Genomic DNA, 23,309 nt, shown 5'->3' with positions numbered 1-23,309 from the left:
CTACCATCCGTCCGTGTACTTCAAAATCTGGGCACGCATCCAAGTAGAATTCTCAGCTTGACCTGCTGGGATAACTACACTGGAACACACTGATTCACACACCTCCCGCTCAGTTGCATACCTGTGACCTTAGCATGTTCCCACAGGGGGAGTGTTCATACCATTCCACAAATTCCTTCTGGCAGGTTCGCTCCTGGACTGGCATCTTCCTTTTACGTCATCCAGTACTGTGACCTCGACTAATCAATCACACAGGCTCACATTTATTCTCTGACTCGCATCACCCACCAGTGTTGGTGGCCACACCTCCCCCTCTGGCTTCCCACTGGAACATGCTCTGACATACTTGTATTCTCAGGTACACAAGGGGCCAAGCACTCTGTCCTTCCGATGGCCCAGCCCTGTCATGGTGCCCTCCAGCCTTGCCCACATCTGGTCCTGCCTGTAGCCTCCTGAGGCCACTTTCCAGGCACACACAACAACATGCTTATCCCTCCTATAGCCAAACTGCCCTCTGGACCCCACCCTGCTTTGACCACGACCCAGGTCACATGCTAGGGTTCCTGTTTCTTACTGAGGCCACCTTCCATGTCGGCACAGCAGTGTGCATTTCTTGTTCTTTCAATGGTTTCTTCTCTCTCTGGACCCCATTCTGTCTTGTCCATAGGGGAGGGGGTGGTCACCGACCCTCTTCCGCCCACTGACACGGCTCTCTTCGCCCCGCAGGGACCTACCAAGGCCAGTTCACCAACGGCATGCGGCATGGCTACGGCGTGCGCCAAAGTGTACCCTATGGGATGGCGGTGGTGGTGCGCTCCCCGCTGCGCACATCGCTGTCTTCGCTGCGCAGCGAGCACAGCAATGGCACGGTGGCTCCGGACTCGCCGGCCGCGGACGGGCCAGTGCTGCCCTCGCCCCCGGTACCGCGCGGTGGCTTTGCGCTCAGCCTGCTAGCCACCGCCGAGGCTGCGCGTCCCCCTGGGCTGTTCACACGTGGCGCTCTACTGGGTCGGCTGCGACGCTCAGAGTCGCGCACATCGCTGGGCAGCCAGCGCAGTCGCTTGAGCTTCCTTAAGAGCGAGCTGAGCTCAGGCGCCAGCGATGCCGCGTCCACCGGCAGCCTGGCAGAGGGCGCTGAGGGCCCCGACGACGCGGCCGCGCCCTTTGACGCCGACATCGACGCCACCACCACCGAGACCTACATGGGCGAATGGAAGAACGACAAGCGCTCAGGCTTTGGAGTGAGCGAGCGTTCCAGCGGCTTGCGCTACGAGGGCGAGTGGCTGGACAACCTGCGCCACGGCTATGGCCGTACCACGCTGCCCGACGGCCACCGCGAGGAGGGCAAGTATCGCCACAACGTGCTGGTCAAGGGCACCAAGCGCCGCGTGCTGCAGCTCAAGAGCAACAAGGTACGCCAGAAGGTGGAGCATAGCGTCGAGGGCGCACAGCGTGCAGCTGCCATCGCTCGCCAGAAGGCTGAGATTGCGGCTTCTAGGTAAGAACCTGGTGGGATCTGCAGCCTAGGGGGCCTGAGCCAAGTCTAGTCCTAAATTTCTGTACTGTGCGAGCCAGTTATCTACACATCGTGCCTCAGCCATCCACTCCAGCGGCTGCCACCCACCAGTCCCAGCCCTTGGCGTAACTTATTCTCACACGACCCGTCTAATAGCCATATCTCTCTGGTTAGCAGTCATCCATTCATCCACACCACAAGCAATCACCCACCTATACCACCATACACTCGCTCACCCACTCATCCATCCATCCATCCATCCATCCATCCATCCATCCATCCATCCATCCATCTTCACCAAACCCAGCAGTCACCCACCCAGACATCCCTCCAATCCCTTCACAGCTTCTCAAACACTCAGAGCCTCCATCCATCCAACCACTTCCGGTCATGCAATCTCTTTAATATCTACCCGAGTAATTATCCATCTACACGCCCACGCTCACCTTCACCCACACAGTGAATTCTCCACCCCTTTTCACCCCTCTGGCTGCCTAATCGTCTACACAACCACTGATCCAACTACTCACAGGTCTGTGCGCTTATCCATCCCCCATCCGCCAATCATCTTTATTTACTTAACTACTTCGCCCATTGTAAAAAGCAGTAACGGGTCCGCCGCCATCCAGTCACTTCCACACCTAACCATACCTCCATCCAACCATTGGTCACACATCCAGTCTCTCAGCCCTGCTCACCTATCCAGCCTGCCTGCTGTGCTTACCCTTTCCCCTGCTCACCCCACCCCCATCATCTACTTTCCATCCCCCGTTGTCTTCTCATTCTAAAGCAGATGGAATTCTAACATGGTCTTCCAGTATGTATTAAACAACATTGACCCCTCTCATGCCTTTAGCCACCTTCCGGAGTTTCTTGTGCTGTTTCAGATGAGCTAAACGAGGCTCAGAGCAGTAAGGAGCTTTGTCTAGCCACTCGCCCAGAAGGTTTGCGTTTCACCATGTGGTGTCACCGTTTCTTAGTTGTCCATCTTTGGTCAGTTGTGTTTTCTTCTCAAGGCTGAGAAGCCTCCTCTGTACAAACAGGGCTGGCTGTTCTGAGGGTTGACAAAGCCAGCGCAGGCAAAGTGCTCCTGGTGAGTCCCCTGGAAGCAGACTCTCAGATGGAGATCCAAATGCAGGAAGATGTTTATGGGAAGCACTCTTAGGATGAAGAAGAAGGGAAGAAGCCAGATGGGGCTGGAGGAGAGGTTGCATAGCAATGAGGTCTCCACAAAGAGTTCCATTGACCACGTGGTTTGCTCTGCAAAGGGATGTCATCCCTACTGGGATGAGGGAGTTGGACCAACCCCTCTAGGTAGAATGTAGACTCTTCTCCAGAAAGAAGTGTGGCCTAGGGGCTGGGTAACTCCCTTCAGCCCCGGCTCAATCCCTGGAGAGGGCTGGTAGTCTGTAGTTCTCCAAGTGACAAGGGTGTGAGAAGGAAGGCCTTGGATCCTGAGGCAGAATCTGGAAGGTTCATTATAGTACCCACTGCAGTGCAAACACGCAGTTCAGGCACAGTGATGCCAAGAGTCCCTGACATTCAACAGATTTGTCTGACAGATGCGAAACTGAGCTCAAAGCCTACAAAGTACATTCCTCACTTTCTGTGTCACGGTGATGCCATTGTTTGACAGAAACAGAGAAGATATGGTTTTGTTTTACCCAGCTTTGAGGGTTTCAGTCTGCTGTGAAAGGGAAGGCAGAATAACTCAACTCATGGTGGCCAGAGTGTGGGGCAGAGGCATCGGCTGTTCCTGCATCGACCCTGAAGCAGAGATTGAGACAGGAAGTGGGCTAAGAATGCCCTGCACCTAGTGACCTTTTTACCAGCTAGGCCTCACCTCCAATATTTTCCAAAATAGTACCACCAGCTGGAGAACAGCATTTAAAGAGCATGGTGGTTGGAGAGGTGGCTCACAGTAGAGAGTGTTCACTGCTTGGCAGAGAACCTGGCTTTGGCTCCCAGCACTCACAGCTGCCTTCAACTCTAGTTCCAGGGGATGTGACACCTTCTGACTCTGCAGGCTCATGTATGAATGTGTATGAAAATGTATGTCCATACATATTCAGGTGCCTGTACATGCACACAAAATAACAAATAAATATCTTTAGAACGTAAGCCTGTGGGGACATTTCCATTTCAAACCATAACAGTGCCCAATACTACAAAGAAAGGAAGCAGAAATCTTAAGCCTGAGCCTTCTGATTCCAAAGCTTTAACTTGCACAGCCTTAGACTTCAAATGGTTGTGAGTGTAGCAGTTAGTACTGCAAAACAGGAAAGAAACTCAGGGCGGTTTTCTGGAGACTTCTTGCTTAAAGCCTCTAAGGTTAGAATGTTTCTTCCATCTGAACTCGTGGGGAAGTGTAATTGCTGTAGTGTTACAAATCTCTGATCGGTCTTAATAATAAAAACTCGGAGTGAGATATTAGGGGGTGAAAGCTGGAAGATCCTTCCTCCCTCCCTCCCTCCCTCCCTCCCTCCCTCCCTCCCTCCCTCCCTCCCTCCCTCCCTCCCTCTCTCTCTCTTTCTTTCTTTCTTTCTCCATTCATTCGTTTGTTCCTTCCTTCCTTTTTTTTTAAAAAAATTATTTTTAACATAGTTTCTTTATTGCTTCTTTGGGAATTTCCCATCATGCACCCAATCCCAATCATTTCTCAGTCCCTCCAATGGTTGTGCCAGGTGGGAGCCGGGGCTATCTTGGATCACCTGTGGACAGAATACAAACAGGTTCAGAAGACCTTGAGATGATGCCCTGCCCCTTGTACCAGCTGTGTGATCTTCCCCACTCTGACTGTGGGATCCTCATGCCTCATAGGGCAGAGATGAGTTAGGAGGAAAGGAGCTACTGATTGGCATGGAGCAGCGAGCAGTGGAAGGCATTGTCAGTTTTAAAGACAAAGCAGAGGATGCTGGGTAACGAGCGCTTTCCCAAACTCTCCCTGTGGAGCAGAGATACTCCTGTCCGCTCTCTTACTTCCCCTGCCCTTGTCCTTGCAAGCACCCTTGCATCTGAGTATGTGGCACTGTCACCAAGGAGGTCCCCAGGCCCTGCAGCTGGCCTGTGCTTCTGAAATGAGAAACTGGTACCTAGCCTCTCCTATGTACAGCTCTGCTGGCTGTGTACAGGAAGCTCTGGGGAGAGCTGGAAGCGTAGAGACTAGGCAGCTGAGACCCTGAATGGGAGTGGCCCGGGCTCCAATTCAAGCCCAGCAGAATTTCCAATTAAGGGAGTCTTTGGGTTAGGAGCAAACACAGGATTGCAGTATCTTCCTTGAAGGCTTCCCACTCCCTGGGGCTTTGGTGATGCAGAGGGACAGGAAGCAGCCCCAGCAACCCATAGCCTCCTGGGTCTCAGGGGGGCTGGGCTTCAGTCCTCTGTAGCATCTAGCTCTGGACTCTGGACTTGGATATACCCATCAGCTCAGCATCCCTAACCAGGGCATCTCTCCCAGGCAAAGGAAGGAAACCTACATGTCTCGCCCCTGTAGGAAGGGCAATGGACAGAAAAAGATTCTAGACCCTCCTTGCTCAGTGTGCTATACTCTTGTCATAGGCTGTGGGGCCCATGAGATGCATTTAGTCTCAACTGACAAGTGGAAAATATACACCAGATTTTAGAGACTTACTGCAAAAAGAAGGCAAAGTAAGTTGTTAAAATTTTAAAAAATATAAATAATTAAAGACTAGGAATATGGTCCAGTTGATAAAGTACTTGCTGTGCAAACACGAAGAGCTGAGTTTGATCTCCAGCACACACATATGCACACACACACAGACATACATATACACACAAACACATGCACACACAAACACACACATACATATACAGACACACACATACAAGTACATACGCAAACACACACATACCTTTACATACACAGATACACACACAGACATATACACACAGATACACAAACACACACACTGACATATACCTACAGACATACACATACAGAGACACAGACACACAATATACCACCCCCACAGATATACGTAAAGCACACACACACAGACACACATGCACACACAAAACACACACACACACTTCATATTAGCATGAATTTGTAATCCCAGCTCTGGGGAGGTGGAGAAAGACCGATCCCTGAGGCTCTTTGGCCAGCCACCCAGCTAATCAGCGAGCCCAAGGTCCCAGTAACAGGTCCTGTCTCAGAAGACATGGCGGGCAGCTCCTGAGGGACTAACCTGAGATTGACTCCTGGCATCCACATGCATGTGCACATGTGTAGATGGTGCGCACACTTGTGCATACATAATACTGATTAAATGTTGAAATGGTTGCGTTTTAGATATCTTGTGGTAAGGGGAAATAGACGTTTGATATGAATTTTACCTGTTTCCTTTTACTTTTTAAAAGGTGGATCCTAGAAAAAAACCATAATTATGGATGTATGTATATGGCTTTTTTACATCACATTTTTTTTACATTTATCATTTAAAATTTTATATACCAACCACAGTTTTACCCTCCCTCCTCTCCTTCCATTCTCCCCTCACTCCATCCTACTGCCCCCCCATCCACTCCTCCTCCATCTCCATTCAGATGGGGTAAGGCCTCCCATGGGAATCAACAAAGCATGACATATCAAGTTGAGGCAGGACCAAGCTCCTCTGCCCTGCATCAAGGCTGAGCAAGGCATCCCCCCATAGGGAGCGGGCTCCAAAGAGCCAGCTCATGCATCAGGAACAGGTCCTGGTCCCACTGCTAGGGACCCAACAAGAGTCTTAGAACCCTTCAGCCCCTCAGAGATAATCTAACCAGTTCTCTGACCACCTGGGGAAACTGAGGCACAGAAAGTATGACATCATGCCCACAGCCACCAAGGGATCTAGGCCTTTTGTATTTTGTGGCCAAGAGCTCTTTCTGTACCTCCTTTTAAGGTCATGGATCTGGGCGGTAGAGGGAGGCTAGGAGGTGTTTTAGCTTCTCTGGTTGATACACCCTCCCACATCCCAATTCATGGCTTCCTCTGGGAGGAGCATAGGGAGGGCTGAGGGAGGACTCTGGCTGCCTGCTGCTGGTTCCTTTCCAGCACCTCCTTCCCTCCTTTCTCACAGAAGGCTGATCTCTCTCCACCACACAGCTTTTACAAGGCTTACAGCGGAGTCTGTAGTGATATTTAATTTCTATTTTAATAAATAAAGCTTGCCTGAAGACAGACAAAACAGCCACACTAGTCAGCCATACAGGCCAGGCAGTGGTGGCACACACCTTTAATCCCAGGACAAGAAAGGACGATAAGGCAGGATGAGACAGGAGCCTCACTCTCTTTCTGTCTGAAGATTTCATAGACGTAAGAGCTCTCTAGTGGCTTGGCTGCTTTGCTTTTCTGATCTTCAGGTTGAACCCCAATATTGGTCTCTGGGTTTTTATTAATCATGCTACAGGAGTCTGTTTGCTGAGCACTGCCCAGGGCTCCATCCACACCCCTGCACGATGAACTTCCCAAGAGCTCAGGATTTTTACTAGAGTGATATCCCTGAACTGGTTCTGTCCCTTGTCCCATTCCCTGCCTCCAGCACCTCCTCAAATTGCTTCTAAAGTCTCCTGGTGTCACCAGTGTGTGCCACATGCTCAACTCTTTATTTGTCTTTATTTTTCTCTAATTTCTAAAATTAGTGTACAGAGTTCTCACTTTAGCGCCCTTTGAAGCACTCAAGTTTTTTAAACTTTTATGACGTCAGCTTATCTACTTTTTTTTTCCTTTTGCTACCTGAGAAAACATTGTCTAATCAAAAACTCTGGGTTTTTTTTTTTTTGAGACAAGGTCTCACTATGTAGCTCTAGCTGTCCTGGAACTCACCATGTAGACCAAAATCACAGAGATCCGCCTGCCTCTGCCTCCCGAGTGCTGGGATTAAAGGCATGCGCCACCACCGCCAGGCTCAACTGGATTTCTTATGCCACTGTTTAACTTGTTTCCTGTATATTCTTTCTCCTGATTTCTACCTTTCTGGCAACTTTTATCTAAAATAGATTCAGGAGCAACTTCTCTGGTTTGAACTCTTACTAAGAGGGTCTATACACTTCATATTGTTTCCCATGAAGCCACATAGTGAAATCTTAAGTTCTTTGCATGATAGATCAGAGAACTTAGTCCCAGAACAGGGGAGGGGCAGAGAGGAGAGGAATCATCCTGAAGGACGTGGTGAGAGAAGAGAAACTGAAGCAGAAGGGAGAAACAAAACACATCTTCAACCAAACGCCACGGTGCTCACAGCCACGATGCTCACATCCGCGGTTCTCACATCCAGGGTGCTCACAGCCACAGTGCTCACAGCCACGGTGCTCACATCCGCGGTTCTCACATCCACGGTGCTCAACAGCCACAGTGCTCACAGCCACGGTGCTCACATCCGCGGTTCTCACATCCAGGGTGCTCACAGCCACAGTGCTCACAGCCACGGTGCTCACATCCACGGTTCTCACATCCATGGTGCTCACATCCACGGTGCTCACATCCACGGTGCTCACATCCACGGTGCTCACATCCACGGTGCTCACATCCACGGTGCTCACATCCACGGTGCTCACATCCACGGTGCTCACATCCACGGTGCTCACATCCACGGTGCTCACATCCACGGTGCTCACATCCACGGTGCTCACATCCACGGTGCTCACATCCATGGTGCTCACATCCAGGGTGCTCACAGCCACGGTGCTCACAGCCACGGTGCTCACATCCACAGTGCTCACATCCACGGTGCTCACAGCCACGGTGCTCACATCCACGGTGCTCACATCCACGGTGCTCACATCCACGGTGCTCACATCCACGGTGCTCACATCCACGGTGCTCACATCCACGGTGCTCACATCCACGGTGCTCACATCCACGGTGCTCACATCCACGGTTCTCACAGCCACGGTTCTCACAGCCACGGTTCTCACAGCCACGGTGCTCACAGCCACAGTGCTCACAGCCATGGTGCTCACATCCACGGTGCTCACAGCCACAGTGCTCACAGCCATGGTGCTCACATCCACGGTGCTCACAGCCACAGTGCTCACATCCACGGTGTTCACATCCACGGTTCTCACAGCCACGGTTCTCACATCCACGGTGCTCACAGCAACGGTTCTCACATCCACGGTGCTCACAGCAACGGTTCTCACATCCACGGTGCTCACAGCAACGGTTCTCACATCCACGGTGCTCACAGCCACGGTGCTCACAGCCACAGTGCTCATATTCACATGGGAAAACTTCTGGGAATCTGTGGGTCTCCCTCATTAATTCAAGTGCTGGGTACCGCCACTGCTGGCTTACATGCAGGTGCTGTAAATGCCCCTCCGGTTCTTATGTATACATGGCAGACCCTTCACTGACGAGGCTGTCTCTCCACCCCTCTTCCCTCATCTTAAACATTGTTCTACAGCACACTCATTAACATTTAATGAAGGGCAGAATAATAAAAAAAATTAAAAATCCCTCCTACCCCAGCTGCCTTCAAAGGGACCACTGTCAAGAGTTCACTGGGGAAATTCTTCCGTTTCCCTCTCTGCTCTTGTTTGGTTCTGTTTTGCATCACTACATTTGCCTTCATAATGCTCTGAGAGCTTTCCAGGAGCTATATGACATCCACCCCCATTAATTTGCTGGTACCATGATTTGTTTCTTCACAGTGCCTGAAAACATTTAATGTCTGCATGGCCACAAACAAGGCTGTGGTGAGCACTGCAAGACCCATCTCCTTGCTCACAGTGGCTGGTTAAGGGAATGGTCCATCTAGGAAACTTCCCAGAGATGGCCAAGCATCCTTAGGGCTCATCGGAACTGTATACGTCCCACTTACCCATGGGGGATGCTCTAAGGTGTAGCAACAAACATGCACAGTATTGGACCCTTATACACTAACACTTTCCCTATGTAAGATCCTACAATAAAGGTTAATTTCTAAGTTAGGTGCAGCAGGAGATTTTCAGCAACTCTCAGAGGTGCAACAGAGCAGTTGTAATTCGAAACTCTAACAGGAGTTAGTTAAAACGTGTGCTCATGAATCTCTCATTTCAGGAATATCCATTTAGTTAGCATCTTTGGACCTGAGCTGTTGTGTACAGGGCTTGTCTGGCATGCATGAAGCCCCTGATTCAGTTCCCAGCACCACGTGAGCCAGGCATGGTGGCACAGGCCTGCAATTGCAGCACTTGGGAGGTCTGAGCAGAAAGTTCAAGGTCAGCTGCAGAGTGCGTTGGAGGCCAGCCTTGGCTGCAGAAGACTCTGTCTTCAACAACACAAAATCCATGGTGGACCTTGGTATAATGCTGCCTCACCCAAATCTCTACAAGGGGTTACCTTCTGATAGCCACCTCAGTGGGCTCTCCTGGTGCTGGCCCTGGCACCGTGGAGCCGGTGTCACACGCAAACACGCTCCTGGACCATCCCTCTCCAGTGGCCATATCACTCCCGTACATCTCACAAGTACTTGCTTTCTTTTTAAAATTGGTTTTATCGAGTTATACATTTTTGTCTGCTCCCCTCCCTTCCTCCTCTCTTCCCCTCTACCCTCCCCCCATGACCCCCACACTCCCAATTTACTCAGGAGATAGCGTCTTTTTCTCCTTCCTATGTAGATTCATATATGTCTCTCTTAGGGTCCTCCTTGTTGTCTAGGTTCTCTGGGGTTGTGAAATGTAGGTTGGCTATTCTTTGCTTTATTCTAAAAACCACTTAAGAGTAAGTACATATTATATTTGTCTTTCTGGGTTACCTCACTCAATATGTTTTTTCCTGGATCCATCCATTTGCCTGCAAATTTCAAGATGTCATTTTTTTTATCACTGTGTAGTACTCCATTGTATAAATGTACCACATTTTCTTTTTACATTCTTCGGTCAAGGGGCATCTAGGTTGTTTCAAGGTTCTGGTTATTATGAATAATGCTGCTATAAACATAGTTGAGCACATGTCCTTGTGGTACGATTGAGCATCCTTTGGATATATACCCAAAAGTGGTATTTCTGGGTCTTTTTTTTTTTTTTGGTTTTTCGAGACAGGGTTTCTCTGTGGTTTTGGAGCCTGTCCTGGAACTAGCTCTTGTAGACCAGGCTGGTCTCGAACTCACAGAGATCCGCCTGCCTCTGCCTCCCGAGTGCTGGGATTAAAGGCGTGCGCCACCACCGCCCGGCCTATTTCTGGGTCTTGAAGAAGGTTGTTTTGTAATTTTCTGAAAAATCTCCATAGTGACATCCAAAGGGGCTGTGCCAGTTTTCACTCCCACCAGCAATGAAGGAGTGTCTCCTTTACCTCATATTCTCTCCAGTATAAGCTATCATCGGTGTTTTTGATCTTGGCCATTCTGACAGGTGTAAGATGGAATTTCAGCATTGTTTAGATTTGCATTTCTCTGAGGCCTGAGGAGGTTGAGCATTTTGTGTCTTTCAGTCATTTGACATCTCACAAATACTTTAAGAACAATTGTTGCAGGGGTGGGTTATGTGCCTAAAGGAAGAGTTTCTGGGGCCAAGCACTGTGTGTTTGCCCTCAGAATCCCCCGCCCCCCCGGCCCCGATCATCTCCAAGGAGCTCTCACCAGATGGACCCCTTCCCCTGTCCTCAGTGCAAACACCATGCACTTTTAGCTTCTTTGCCAGTTATTTGAGGACATGACCACATGCCATGCTCTCAGGACCACTTTCAGCACCCCCCACAGACAGCTGCGTGGCGTCTTCCCCGGGACTTGTCTCTGACATTCCTGGTGCTTCGAAGGTTCCACCAGTCTAGTGTCAGCCTCCCCAGAAATGGGCTGGAACGGCAGACAGGTTCCAGCTCAGAGCCCTTCCATTCCCTGAGTCCTTCCATTGTGACTCACCAGATGGACAAACTCCCTCTGCCGCTCAGAGAGACTGAAGACGGTAGTGGGTGGAATGTCCCGAGTTGTCAGGGTGGGACTCCCGCGGGGTACATGAGGCAGCTGTGGCTTTGAGGCTGAGAGAATTAGGAGACCTTCCAAGCTTGGTGAGCAGAGAACCCAGGCAAACATCCAGTTTGTCCTCAGAGAAATGAAACCCGGTGTTCTGGGTTCACAATGGGGAAGCTGAGACCTGAGAAGGGGTGCAAACTCACCAGGGTGTATGGTGTGCTAGCCTGGGAAGGGGTACGGGCCTGACCTGGGTATGTGGTGTGCCAAGCTGGGAAGGGGTAGGGCCCGGCCAGGGTGTGTGGTGTGCTATGTCTAAGCAGATAGGGCCGAGGTGCTGAGCAGATGGGGGTGCCTTCATGAAGCTTCAGTTGGTTCTGGGCACATAAATGGTTCTAACAGACCAAGGACTGGGGCCTGTGTGGTGGAAAGGGAGACTTGGCCTCCCTACCCCTGTCCCTATGAACTGGGCTTCTAGACAGCCAAAGGGCCTTTCTACCTTATTTTTAAGCCTGACTAGAAAAGTCAGAGAATGGACAGGCAGGCAGTCTATACCTTCAGGAGAAAAGGGCCCTTCCCTGTACATGTTCAGGTGTCCCCATTTCCGGGGAAGGCCATGTTTGGCCTGGCCCTGGCACCCCAGCTGAGCTCCAGGGACTTAGGGGTCAGCAATGGAAGGAGCCAGATGCCAGCACGCTGGAATTAGGAGTGGAATTAGGTGCTGTGGCTGTCACCAGAGGAAAACCCAAGAACTCAAGGTCACTGTCAGGGTCTGGAGGCTTGGCCTGCAGTCCTACATACTGATTACAGGGCCTCTCTGTAACCTTCCTTCCCTGCGTGTCCTCTATAAGCTGGAGGTCAGGAGAGAAGTGGCTTTGTGGGCTGGAGAGAGGACCTGGAAGGTGTTCAGTCACGTGACAAGTCCGGGACACCACCTATCTCAATATAAAGTGGGGGAGCCCACAGTCAGGCTCCACGCTGAGAACCCTCATCTTTGCCATTCTCACGGAGAGATCTTCGCCACCCGTCTCTCACAGCTGACCAAAGCAGTGGACACCCACCGGACAGCAGCCCCATCGAGGCCTCCAGTCCACTCACCCTGCAGAGGAGACAGCCTCTCAGCTTTTAGGCATCAGGGTTGCTCTGTGATTGTGGGCCAGTGTTGACTGCCTGGCCATGCTCAGTCTGGTGGAACTGGCGGCAGCGCAAGCCAGGAATACTGAGGAACTAGGTTCCTATCCTGCCCCTCACCTCACCCACGTCGTCTGTAGAATGGGGCAACCCCCGTCCTGCCTCCTGGGGCGATAGCAGGATGACAGGAGGTAGGGGTGCTGTGGGCATCTCTGCGTGGCCATGGAGTCCTGTGGGTGCTCGGGGAGTAGAGGCCAAGGCAGTTTTCATCACCCTCCTGCCTCCCTGACACCCAGGCGGTGGAGTTGATGAAACCAGCTGGCTCCGACTTCAGGCTTCCTTCTGCTCCACGTGTCGTTTTGTCTTTTGCCATGCTGGGTTTCCAAAGCTGGACTTCCACTTCCCTTTCTTAGTTCAGAGAAGTCATGCCCTGCCCCAGGAAAGAAGTTAAAAATAAAGCCGGGCCTCAAATCCTCCGAGCAAACACCCAGCTCTCTAAAAATAGCCTCTGCAGCAGGTCTCCGGGGCCAGGCTGGGATGGAGGCTGGCATGGGACAAGACTGGCTCTCCTAGCCAGGCCTCAGCAGCACCGTGGCCTGCCAAGCCCACTCTAGCCCATTCTTCCTGTTACCGCCACTGCCAGCCCCCTCTCCCTGTCCCCTTAAAGATCCCCCTTGGCTCTTCACTCTTGCTGTTGGGTGCAGCCAGAGTGAGTCCCTACCAATACCAGCCTGTCCACTCTGGTGAGCCTGACATTCGCGGGGCCTTAACCTGTATACTATAGAAGGCAGGGCCTGAGACAAGGGTTTATTCATGCAGTTTATTTGGGAGATAATTTAAGGAATGGGACGAGAGGTAGTGGGAGAAGCGAGACAGGGAAGAGGGACCAGCCAGTACGAGCTCGTGTGACCGAGTTACTGCTGCAGACTGCGGGTGCTAGACGTGGTTGAAACACGGGGACCACCAAGATCTTTTTCCTGACAGGTGGTACCTGACCTCTCATCTCTCATTTACTAAATCTTCCATGGATTGGAAATTACCTCACTGGCCATTGGTGGTGGCACACGCCTTTAATCCCAGTATTTGGGAGGCAGAGGTAGGCGGATCTTTGTGAGTTCAAGGCCAACTTGGTCAACTGAGCGTAAGATAGGTTCCAAGGCTGTACAGAGAAACCCTATCTCAACAAACCAAACAAAGAAGAAGAGGAAGAGGAACAGGAAGAAGAAGGGAAGGGAAGGGAAGGGAAGGGAAGGGAAGGGAAGGAAGGAAGGAAGGAAGGAAGGAAGGAAAAAAAGAAATAAATCTCCCATTTCTGGTTTGGATTTGGACTTGTATAGGAGGAGGGTTCAGGACCACCTACAGCATCTACTGCATTCAAGCAAGCTCTGGGTGGACAGTGGACAGCTGAGCTCTGGGGACTGTGACCTCCTTTAGACCTGTCCTCCACTGCCATGGGTCTAACTGGGACTAGTTAGAGGAGACACTCTATAGAGAGCAGAGATGTCACTGTAGGAGAAAGCACAGACTCCTAGAATGCCCACAGCCTTCCTTTGTGGCCCTGGGTCACCCCAACAGTGCCAACTCACATTGAATTTCCATCACTCACGTCCAACCATAGCCCCTCCAAGGATGACTTCCTCTCCCGAGCTCCTGTCCGGTCTGAACTCGCTGCGTTATGCTCATCAGCACCTGGCTTAATACCCAGCACAAGCGCAAGCCTCAGAGAGCAGGCTGTTGACGCAGTTCTCAAGCATCGTGGGATGGAAAAGTCCCCCAGGGCTGAGACACTCCCTGTGCACCCTCTCAAGGCTTCAAACACATTCAGTGCATGTTTATGGAGAACCAGCTGTGTGCCAGGCTTGGGGAAGAAAACCTGAAGGTCTGAGACTTCCTTCTTTGTTAGAGAAGTGTAGTGACCAGGGAGGCCCTCACTGAGAGAGCAGTTAAGTGGAGATATCGGTCGGAGTGAATCAGTCAGTGGACAGTCTAGGAAGAGCAGGCTGGGTGCAGAGAGAGGGTAGGGAAAGGTGATGTCATAGACGTGCGACAGTGTCCGTGCCTGGAACTGAGTGGGCTCTTGGAAATGAGGCAAGCAGGGAGACCTGTGTGGCTGGAGGGAAAGGGAAGGAGGAGTAGAAGCAGAGGCCAGAGAGAGTGGGGGTGGAGTAGAAAGAGATGACAGCCTTTTCTGTTGACCACACGTAGTGTGTGTGTGTGTGTGTGTGTGTGTGTGTGTGTAGGTATGTATGAACAAGCAGATGCATGTTCATGTGGCTGCCCACTTGTGTAGATGTATAGGTATTGACGTGCAGGCAGAAGCCAGTGGTCAGCCTTGGATACAGCTCCTCAGGCACTAGCCACCTTTTCTGAGGCAGGGTCATACATTGGTCTGAAGCTTCCTGCGTAGGCCAGGCTGGCAGATCCATGAGCCCCAGGACCCACCTGGCTCTGCTTGTCCATTGCTGCAATCACGGGCTTTTGCCACCACACCTGACTTGTTAACGTAGCTTGTTGAGGGTTGAAGTCAGGGCCTCGTGCTTGCCGGGCAAGCGCTTTACCAATTAAGCCATCTCCTTCGTCCTCACAAGTAGCTATTTTAATTAAATCGATTAAAAGCTCTACTCCCTAGCTGTAGTAGCCACATTTCAAGGGCTTGCTAGCTGCCGCTTTGGACAGCACAGATATTAAACATTCTTACTGCTCCCAATTTTGTTGGGCAGTGCTTTTCTGTGGCCGTGCAGGTCACTGCAGGCCATCACCGTATGCTGTACAGAACTGGGCACACACTGCAGGGCCCTTTCCTCACCTCCAAAGGTGTGTGTGACTGAAGCGTGCAAGGCCATTAAGTGCAGCCCGAGCCAAAACCAGAATGCCTTTCCCACCACTCTTGCCAAGTGGCCATTCGCTCACTGCCTCTGCCTCGGCAGGCACGGAAGCTCAGCACTTTCGGAGATGGCTGAGACCAACTTTGGGCCCCTTGGCCCTGGGATCCTCTAGGCTAGCCTTTCTGCACTCCGTGAATTCTTCCTACAGATCCTGGTTCTGCTCCCTGAGACTTGGGTCAGCCAGGTGGATCGTCAAGGCTGCTGCTGGTGCCTTCGCTGGGGCTTGTGGCCACTCTAGTACATCCTCGGTGACCCATTTCATTGTCTTACCCTCCTGCCGTCTTTAGAGAGTAGCTTCTAGCATCACACTTAAAACTGAGACAAGCACCCTTGTCATTGGAAAGAGAAGGAAGAGAGGGAAGAGCAAGGAAGAGAAGGACATAGCTTCTGTCCTTGGTAAAGACAGCACCGCTATCCACCTCTAAACCTTGGGATTGCCCCATCCCAAGGGTCTTTTTTTTTTTTTTTAAGCTGGATGCAAAGACGTTTTTAGGCATACTTCTGAGTATGATAGGCTTCTCCTGGGGGGAAAAAAGGGAGCATGGGTGAGCCACTAACATCTGCCCCGACACCCCTGCAGAGACCTAGACATAACCTGTGGTCTTCTGTCTCCAGCCTTCTGCACTCATATGTCTTCTGTGCCTTCACAATGTCCCTGGTTTCAAGTTCCCATCCATTTCCCGCCTTCTTGAGTAGAGGCACAGCACTTATGCTCAGGTGTGCAGGCTTTGGGGTTGGCTAACCCTCGCTCCCTATGCAAGCTCTTTCCCTGAGCCTTGGTTTCCCCAGCTGTGGAAGGCGGGAGAGATTGACCTGGTGCCTAGAGCCTGGGGTATTGTAAGGGCACACGAGATAGCTCTGTGAGTGCTTATGAAGTGCTAGCTGCCATGCTTGGCACAGAACAACGGCCATTTTTATTATTATGACCCTTATCTTCCTCCTGCTGGTACTGACTGCAGAGCCGGAGTCCAGAACAGGGCGAGCTCTCGGTACAAACCCCAGAGTCTCACATTCCCAATAGTGACCCCAGTAGAACCTATCTCTGGCTACCTTGAGGGGGGTGTAGTGGGAGAGCACAGATAGGAGGGGCTGCATGGGGCCCTATGTCCAAAGCCACCCATGGGCAAACCACATCCCTCACGCTGTCTTGTTGCCTAACTGCTGAAGCTCCCTCCCCATCAGTCCACGCTTCCCTCATTCCTGTCTGGGAAGGGGAATTAGCACAAGGTCATGGCAGCCCGGCATCTAAGCTATGACTTATAACCTCACAGGGCTTGCTGTGGACCGACTTGAGTCTGGTCAGGGCTGAGTGGGGGGTACAGGACTCTGATCCCCAGGTTGAGGATGATGCCATGGAAAAGAATTTCTCAGAGGTGCCCTTCACCCTGGCTGAGTTCTCTTTTGAAGAGCTAGCTGGAGCAGGTAGATGTATGTATCTTATAGACAGACACACTGAGTGGCCCTCAGGATCTCCCCCTTAAAAAAAACAGAAACAAAAACCAGAGAGCCAGGTGGTGGTGGCATATGCGTTTAATCCCAGTACTTGGGAGGCAGAGGCAGGTGGATTTCTGTGAGTTTGAGGTCAGTTTGAAAAGCGAGTTCCAGGACAGTTGGGACTATAGAGAGAAACCCTGTCTCCAAAAGCCAAAGCCAAAACAACAAGAACAAAAGACAAAAAACAAAAAAACAAAAAACAAACAAACCAAAAACCAAACCAAACCAAAAAACAAAACCAAAAAACACCTACCCCCCCCCCCCGAAATCCCAATAGAACTGGGGCTGTAGTTCAATGGTAGAACACTTCCCTAGTGCACGTGAGGCCGTGCGTGTGTGTGACATTCATTTGGTTCTAAACTTAGTCTACCTCTTCTTGTCCTCACCGCTGCTTCTTGTCACTGGCTGCTGCTGTTTGTGGATTCCTTTCTGCAAAGATTGAAAGTGGAATGTGGAGACAGGTCATGCTCGCCAACCAGCTCTAAGAAAATGTGCATTTACAGACCTACTTCCTTCTTCGCTGTTTTTTATTACGTGTATGTATGTGTGTGTCCCACACGTATGTAGGGGCCAGAAGAGGAACTCCAAGTCCGCAGATGGCTCCTGAGCCCCTGGGTAGAGTTGCAGACAGATGTTTATAGGCAGTTGTGAGCCTCCTGATGTGGGGGTTGGGAACCAATTCCCGTCCTCTGGAAGATCTGAGCCATTTCTTCGACCCCATAATTTCTTCTTTCTCACACAAACGTTGCCCATTATATGTACAGTTTTCAACTTTTTCTTCTTTGCTCCGCACATATTAGGGACATTTCCCTGGTTATTTCAAACTCCCATGTAATTCATTATTTCTTATTAAATGTGTTGAGTGTGGTTTGCTGAGTCAGGTCATGCGGTGCACACATCACTTCTCCTACAGGCCAGCAAACTTCTAGAACCCTCCTCTAAGCACAGTTGCTGGATGCAGGGTTCTCTGTAGGGGTGGTCCCAGTTTGTCATTCCGAGTCACGTTCGGGAGGGAGACTTCTACCATTGGTTGCCAACAGACTTCGGGTAACTTTGTGACTCTCGGTGGGATTCTTTTTCTCGGCGTCTTTGTTTTGCTTGTCATATCCGTGGGGGAGAAATGGCAATAAAACCCGTTCTCGATCCACTTCCTTGCTTAGCTTTTGCCACATCCCAGCCGTGCACAGCCACTGTTTACCCTGACTTCCCTGGAACACGACTTCAGCCGAGACAGAATTGAGGGACCGTACCTGTGACTAGACGCGAAGTTAACATAAGGTTCCCAGAGGCTGGCTACCTAGGTACCGTCCCAAAGAATGTTATATCCACCTACCATCTGGGTGGGCCATCCCTTACTATCTAAACGTATTTTGAATTTCTTAAACCTAGACTACTTGTGATAAAAAGAACTTTATAGAACCGTAAGTAAAAATCCAGTAGCCGAAAGGAAAAAAATAACACAGCATGGTATGATGCCGCAAAGCCGTCCTTCGCTGATTTACTCAAAGCTCTGGCTTCAGGGGGTTGGCTGGCATGTTTCCCATTCTTTTGAAGTTAGAGGTGTAGCTCAGAGATAGAGTGTGGACTCTGGGGGCTTTTGGAAAGAAAACATGCAGCCCTTCTTCCATTTGACAGTTCAGGGACCAGGATCCATCTACCTTGTATTTCTGCTACCTTCAGCACGTGGCTTCTTAGGTCTCATTCTCTGTTGCTGATAAAAAGAGAAAACACACTCTGGATACCCGCGGAAGGATTTTATTGGCTAGGCTGGGAAGCGGCTAGATTATAGTACTCTCACACTCTATTGGCCAGAGATAGTCACGTAGCCTGTAAGGGATGCTCGGAGACAGTCTAGATGTGTGCCCAGGAAGAAGTGGAGATGCGTTGGTGAACTGCTCACCTTCCTCAGCCATTTGATAAACGTGGTGAGCTGCCACAGCTGGCATTTTTACGTGGGTGCTGGGGGATGTAACTCGGGTCTTTGTACCTCTGAGGCAAGCCATTTACTGAGTGAGCAAAATCTGGTAGATTTTGCCTCGCTGGGTTTGGGGCGGTCCAGTTTGCTGTTGTGGGGAGCAGAACCACAAGTCCAGCCAAATTTGGCGATTGGGTGGAGTAGGGATTGGCACCTGGCCCCGGACCTATGCCCTTAGCCATCTTCCCCCATGGGCCTAGCATGTCCCCTCCCAGCCCACCTCTCCACTCTTGTTCTATTTGTCCCCTTCTTCCCCTGAGTGCTCACTCCCTTCTGACTTGTTCCTATGAATATGTCGCTAGCCTTACCCAAGGCCCCACGGCTTGCCCATAGCATCTCAGGCCCTCCACATCCTTCCTCATTATTTAACTAGCCATGTTTGGTCACCAGGCATCGAACCCATTGCTTCTTTGTCTTTTCCCACTAGGACACCTCTTGTTCCTTCTTTCTACCACTCCAGGCCCAGGCTCATAAGCTCTTGAAGGGCTCAGCAAATGTTTCTAAGTCACTATCTCAAACCCCTTAATATTATTGGTTTTAAAGGACTTCACTGTGTGGGTTATTCTTCTCGGGAAATTTGAGAGTCAAACCTGTTACAACAAGCAAAACCTTTTTGGGGTGTAATGGTACACAAATGCAGTTGTAGACCTACTGTGCGCTGGGCACAGCATTCAGGGATGCAGGGGTTATAGCTGTGAGAGAGACAGGGTAATATCTGGCCTTAGTGGGCTTCCTGGTGTGGTATAGTCCCTAGGTCTGGGGCCGTCCTGGTTGGTTCCAGGTGTACACACTCATAGTTGCTTAGAATTATAAAGACTCTGGACCCTCAGATACCAAGACTTTGGGATTCCCCCGTTTCACAATGGGGAAACAAAGACACAGACAGTAAGGTAAGTCAGTCAGAGTCATAGACTAGGAAAAAGTAGGGGTGTGGGCTGGGGTGATGGCTCAGTCCCTGTAGCTGTGGACTGGGGAGATGGTTCTGGACCTATAGCCGTGGGCTGGGGAGATGGCTCCGTCACTATAGCCGTGGGCTGGGGAGATGGCTCCGTCACTATAGCCGTGGGCTGGGGAGATGGCTCCGTCACTATAGCCGTGGGCTGGGGAGATGGCTCCGTCACTATAGCCGTGGGCTGGGGAGATGGCTCCGTCACTATAGCCGTGGACTGGGGAGATGGCTCCGTCACTATAGCCGTAGCCTGGGGAGATGGTTCCTTCACTATAGCCGTGGGCTGGGGAGATGGTTCCGTCACTATAGCCGTAGCCTGGGGAGATGGCTCCATCACTATAGCCGTAGCCTGGGGAGATGGCTCCGTCACTATAGCCGTGGGCTGGGGAGATGGCTCCGTCACTATAGCCGTGGGCTGGGGAGATGGCTCCGTCACTATAGCCGTAGCCTGGGGAGATGGCTCCATCACTATAGCCGTAGCCTGGGGAGATGGTTCCTTCACTATAGCCGTGGGCTGGGGAGATGGTTCCGTCACTATAGCCGTAGCCTGGGGAGATGGTTCTGTACCTATAGCCGTGGACTGGGGAGATGGTTCCTTCACTATAGCCGTAGGCTGGGGAGATGGCTCCGTCACTATAGCCGTGGGCTGGGGAGATGGTTCCGTCACTATAGCCGTGGGCTGGGGAGATGGCTCCATCACTATAGCCGTAGCCTGGGGAGATGGCTCCGTCACTATAGCCGTAGCCTGGGGAGATGGCTCCGTCACTATAGCCGTAGCCTGGGGAGATGGCTCCATCACTATAGCCGTGGGCTGGGGAGATGGCTCCGTCACTATAGCCGTGGGCTGGGGAGATGGCTCCATCACTATAGCCGTAGCCTGGGGAGATGGCTCCGTCACTATAGCCGTGGACTGGGGAGATGGTTCCTTCACTATAGCCGTGGGCTGGGGAGATGGCTCCGTCACTATAGCCGTGGGCTGGGGAGATGGCTCCATCACTATAGCCGTGGGCTGGGGAGATGGTTCATTTGGTAGAGTGCTTGCCACTCAAGAATGAGAACCTGAGTTCAACCCTTGGAACCCATAATAAAAAAAACGAAACAAGGGGCTGGAGAGGTGGCTCAGGGGTTATGATAAGAGCACTCACTGCTCTTCCAGAGGACCTGAGTTCAACTATCAGAAAACACACAGTGGTTCATAACCATCTGTAACTCCAGTTCTGGGGAATTGGGTGCCCATTTCTGACTCTGTGGGCACCAGGGCACACCAGTGGCGCAGGTACATATGCATGCAGGTAACACATGTATAAAAACTGACTAAATCTAACAAAAGCAGACTAACAGTACAGGGGGATGGCAGTGTACTTGTAATACCAGTTTGGGAAAAGAGGTGACAGGCAGCCCTCCCTCCAAGGGGGGGGGCTCGCTGACAAACCAGCTTAGCATACTCTGGGGGGTTCCAGGCCAATGAGAGAGCCTACCTCAAAAAAGTAGATGGCAACTGGGGAATGACAATGGGGTTGTCCTCTAGCCTCTCTGAGCATGCACAAGGATTCACTTGAATGCATGCACTCGTAACACATGTACACACACACACACACACACACACACACACACACACACACACACGAAAAAGAAAGCCAATCAGGTAAATGAGATTAAAAGAAAAGAAGAAAGAGTTAAAAAGGTAGGAAAGGGCTGTAACCCAGGCCAGGTGTCACCAGAGTTTTTCTGCTCAAACCCTCCCTCAGCAGAAACCTCTGGGATGGGTCCCCTGATCCCCCAACACTGTACCCATAGTAGCTGTAGGCTTTACCACATCCCAGGGACACACTCATCCTTATAGCTGTTGAGCGGTTCTGTGGCTGAGAGGTAGTGATGGTGGATGTCTCTTCTGGAGCCTGGCACGGCCTGCTCTGGCAGTCACTGGAACAGTCTTTGGGACCAGGAACATGATTTCTGATTAGGGGTGGGAGGGACCTCTCAGGGCGCTTCTTCCTGCAGGGTCCCAGTGGAGGTGCTGGGGATATGGGCTGCCAGGCCCCAGGAGGAAATGGAAGCTGCTTGGAATTCCTCCCGGGGTCCTTATCAGTTTCTATTCACTCTGGGATGGGGCTAAGGGGTGTGCTGGTGCCTTTGGGGGCTGCACTGGAGAAAGCTGGAATGCCACAGCTGAGCTCCACCTGGGGAGGGGCCGGAGTCAGAGGCGGGGAGGGGGCGGTGCAGACTGGGGAGGGCTCAGCTGTCACATTCCTCAGGGAGAAAGCTCCTGGGCGCCTTGTCCTTATTTAGGCAGGAGATGTCTGCTGACTTGGGTCTGCAGGATGCCATGGCAGGACAGACGCCTCACCCTCACCAGGTGGGTGGGGCAGGATGAACACAATCAGAGCTAAGTCAGCAAGCTCTGGGATAGAGGATCCCAGCAGACCCAGACACCTCAGGGTGTGACAAGTTCAACCCTTGAGGAGGCAAAGCACCTTGTCAGCAAAAAACAGCGACTACCATTTGTGGGAGGTCTTCGGTAGCAGCCCACAAGCCCCAGGGGGCGCTCATACTCTCTGCTGGATGGCTTGCTATGCATGCTAAGCAAGCACCCCGGACCCTCCCATCTTATTTTCGTGACAGCCACAATGGAATTCCAGCCCCTTTCCTGCTGGAGTGTGTGGGCTGGCTACCCAGCCTACCCACCTGTTAGCCAGCATTGCAAGCCAGAGAGGAGGGACAGTCTTTTATAAATTTATACAAATGATGCCCCTTGGACATCATCACTTTAGGCAGATCTTGTTTGTTAGAGTAACCACTAATCTAGCACACATTCAAAGGGAGGGAATTACACAAGGGTGTGACTTTCAGGAGCCCTCCGAGAAACCTGCCCGGTACCCCAGTTTTCAGAAGAGGAATGCAGAGAGATTAAGTGACTTGTATAGGTCACACAGCTAGGAAGGGCGGGAGTCGGGAATTCAAATCCTCAGATCACATGGTCATAGACTCGTGGTCTTAACCTCGGTGGCTCAGTTAAGTCTTTGTGTTCACAGCCCTGTTCACAAACCAGTGCCAGTATGAACACACCAGGAGGGCAGATTCCAAAACAAATACATCTATTGGTTCGTGCATGGTGGCTTTTGAATGCTGCTGCTTCGAGGGTTTCTCTTCCGGCCATTTATAAAATGTCATCTAAAGACTGGAAGTCTGGCCGGGCGGTGGTGGCGCACACCTTTAATCCCAGCACTCGGGAGGCAGAGGCAGGCGGATCTCTGTGAGTTCGAGACCAGCCTGGTCTACAAGAGCTAGTTCCAGGACAGGCTCCAAAACCACAGAGAAACCCTGTCTCGAGAAAACAAAACAAAACAAAAAAACAAACAAACAAAAAAACTGGAAGTCTGGGCCAGGCATGGTGACTCACTGGAGAGGCAGGAGGATCTCTGTGTGTTCAAGGTCAGCCTGGACTACAGAACCAGGGCGCCATAGAGAGACC

At 51.3% G+C, this 23,309-nt stretch overlaps 1 protein-coding gene across 1 annotated transcript in view; it reads left to right on the top strand.

Moving 5' to 3' along the window:
* Nucleotides 1-23,309, top strand: part of Jph2 (junctophilin 2) — a 58,669-nt gene that overhangs the window by 21,286 nt on the left and 14,074 nt on the right. The window contains exon 2 of the mRNA XM_075962965.1: nt 727-1,498. Within this exon, the coding sequence (XP_075819080.1) occupies nt 727-1,498 (772 nt within the window). The remainder of the gene's footprint in view (nt 1-726; nt 1,499-23,309) is intronic.

Source organism: Microtus pennsylvanicus, chromosome 2 (assembly GCF_037038515.1).
Source record: "Microtus pennsylvanicus isolate mMicPen1 chromosome 2, mMicPen1.hap1, whole genome shotgun sequence".
Taxonomy (NCBI): Eukaryota; Metazoa; Chordata; class Mammalia; order Rodentia; family Cricetidae; genus Microtus; species Microtus pennsylvanicus.
Note: the sequence above shows the minus strand (reverse complement) of the source record. Positions and strands in the feature narration are given on the sequence as shown.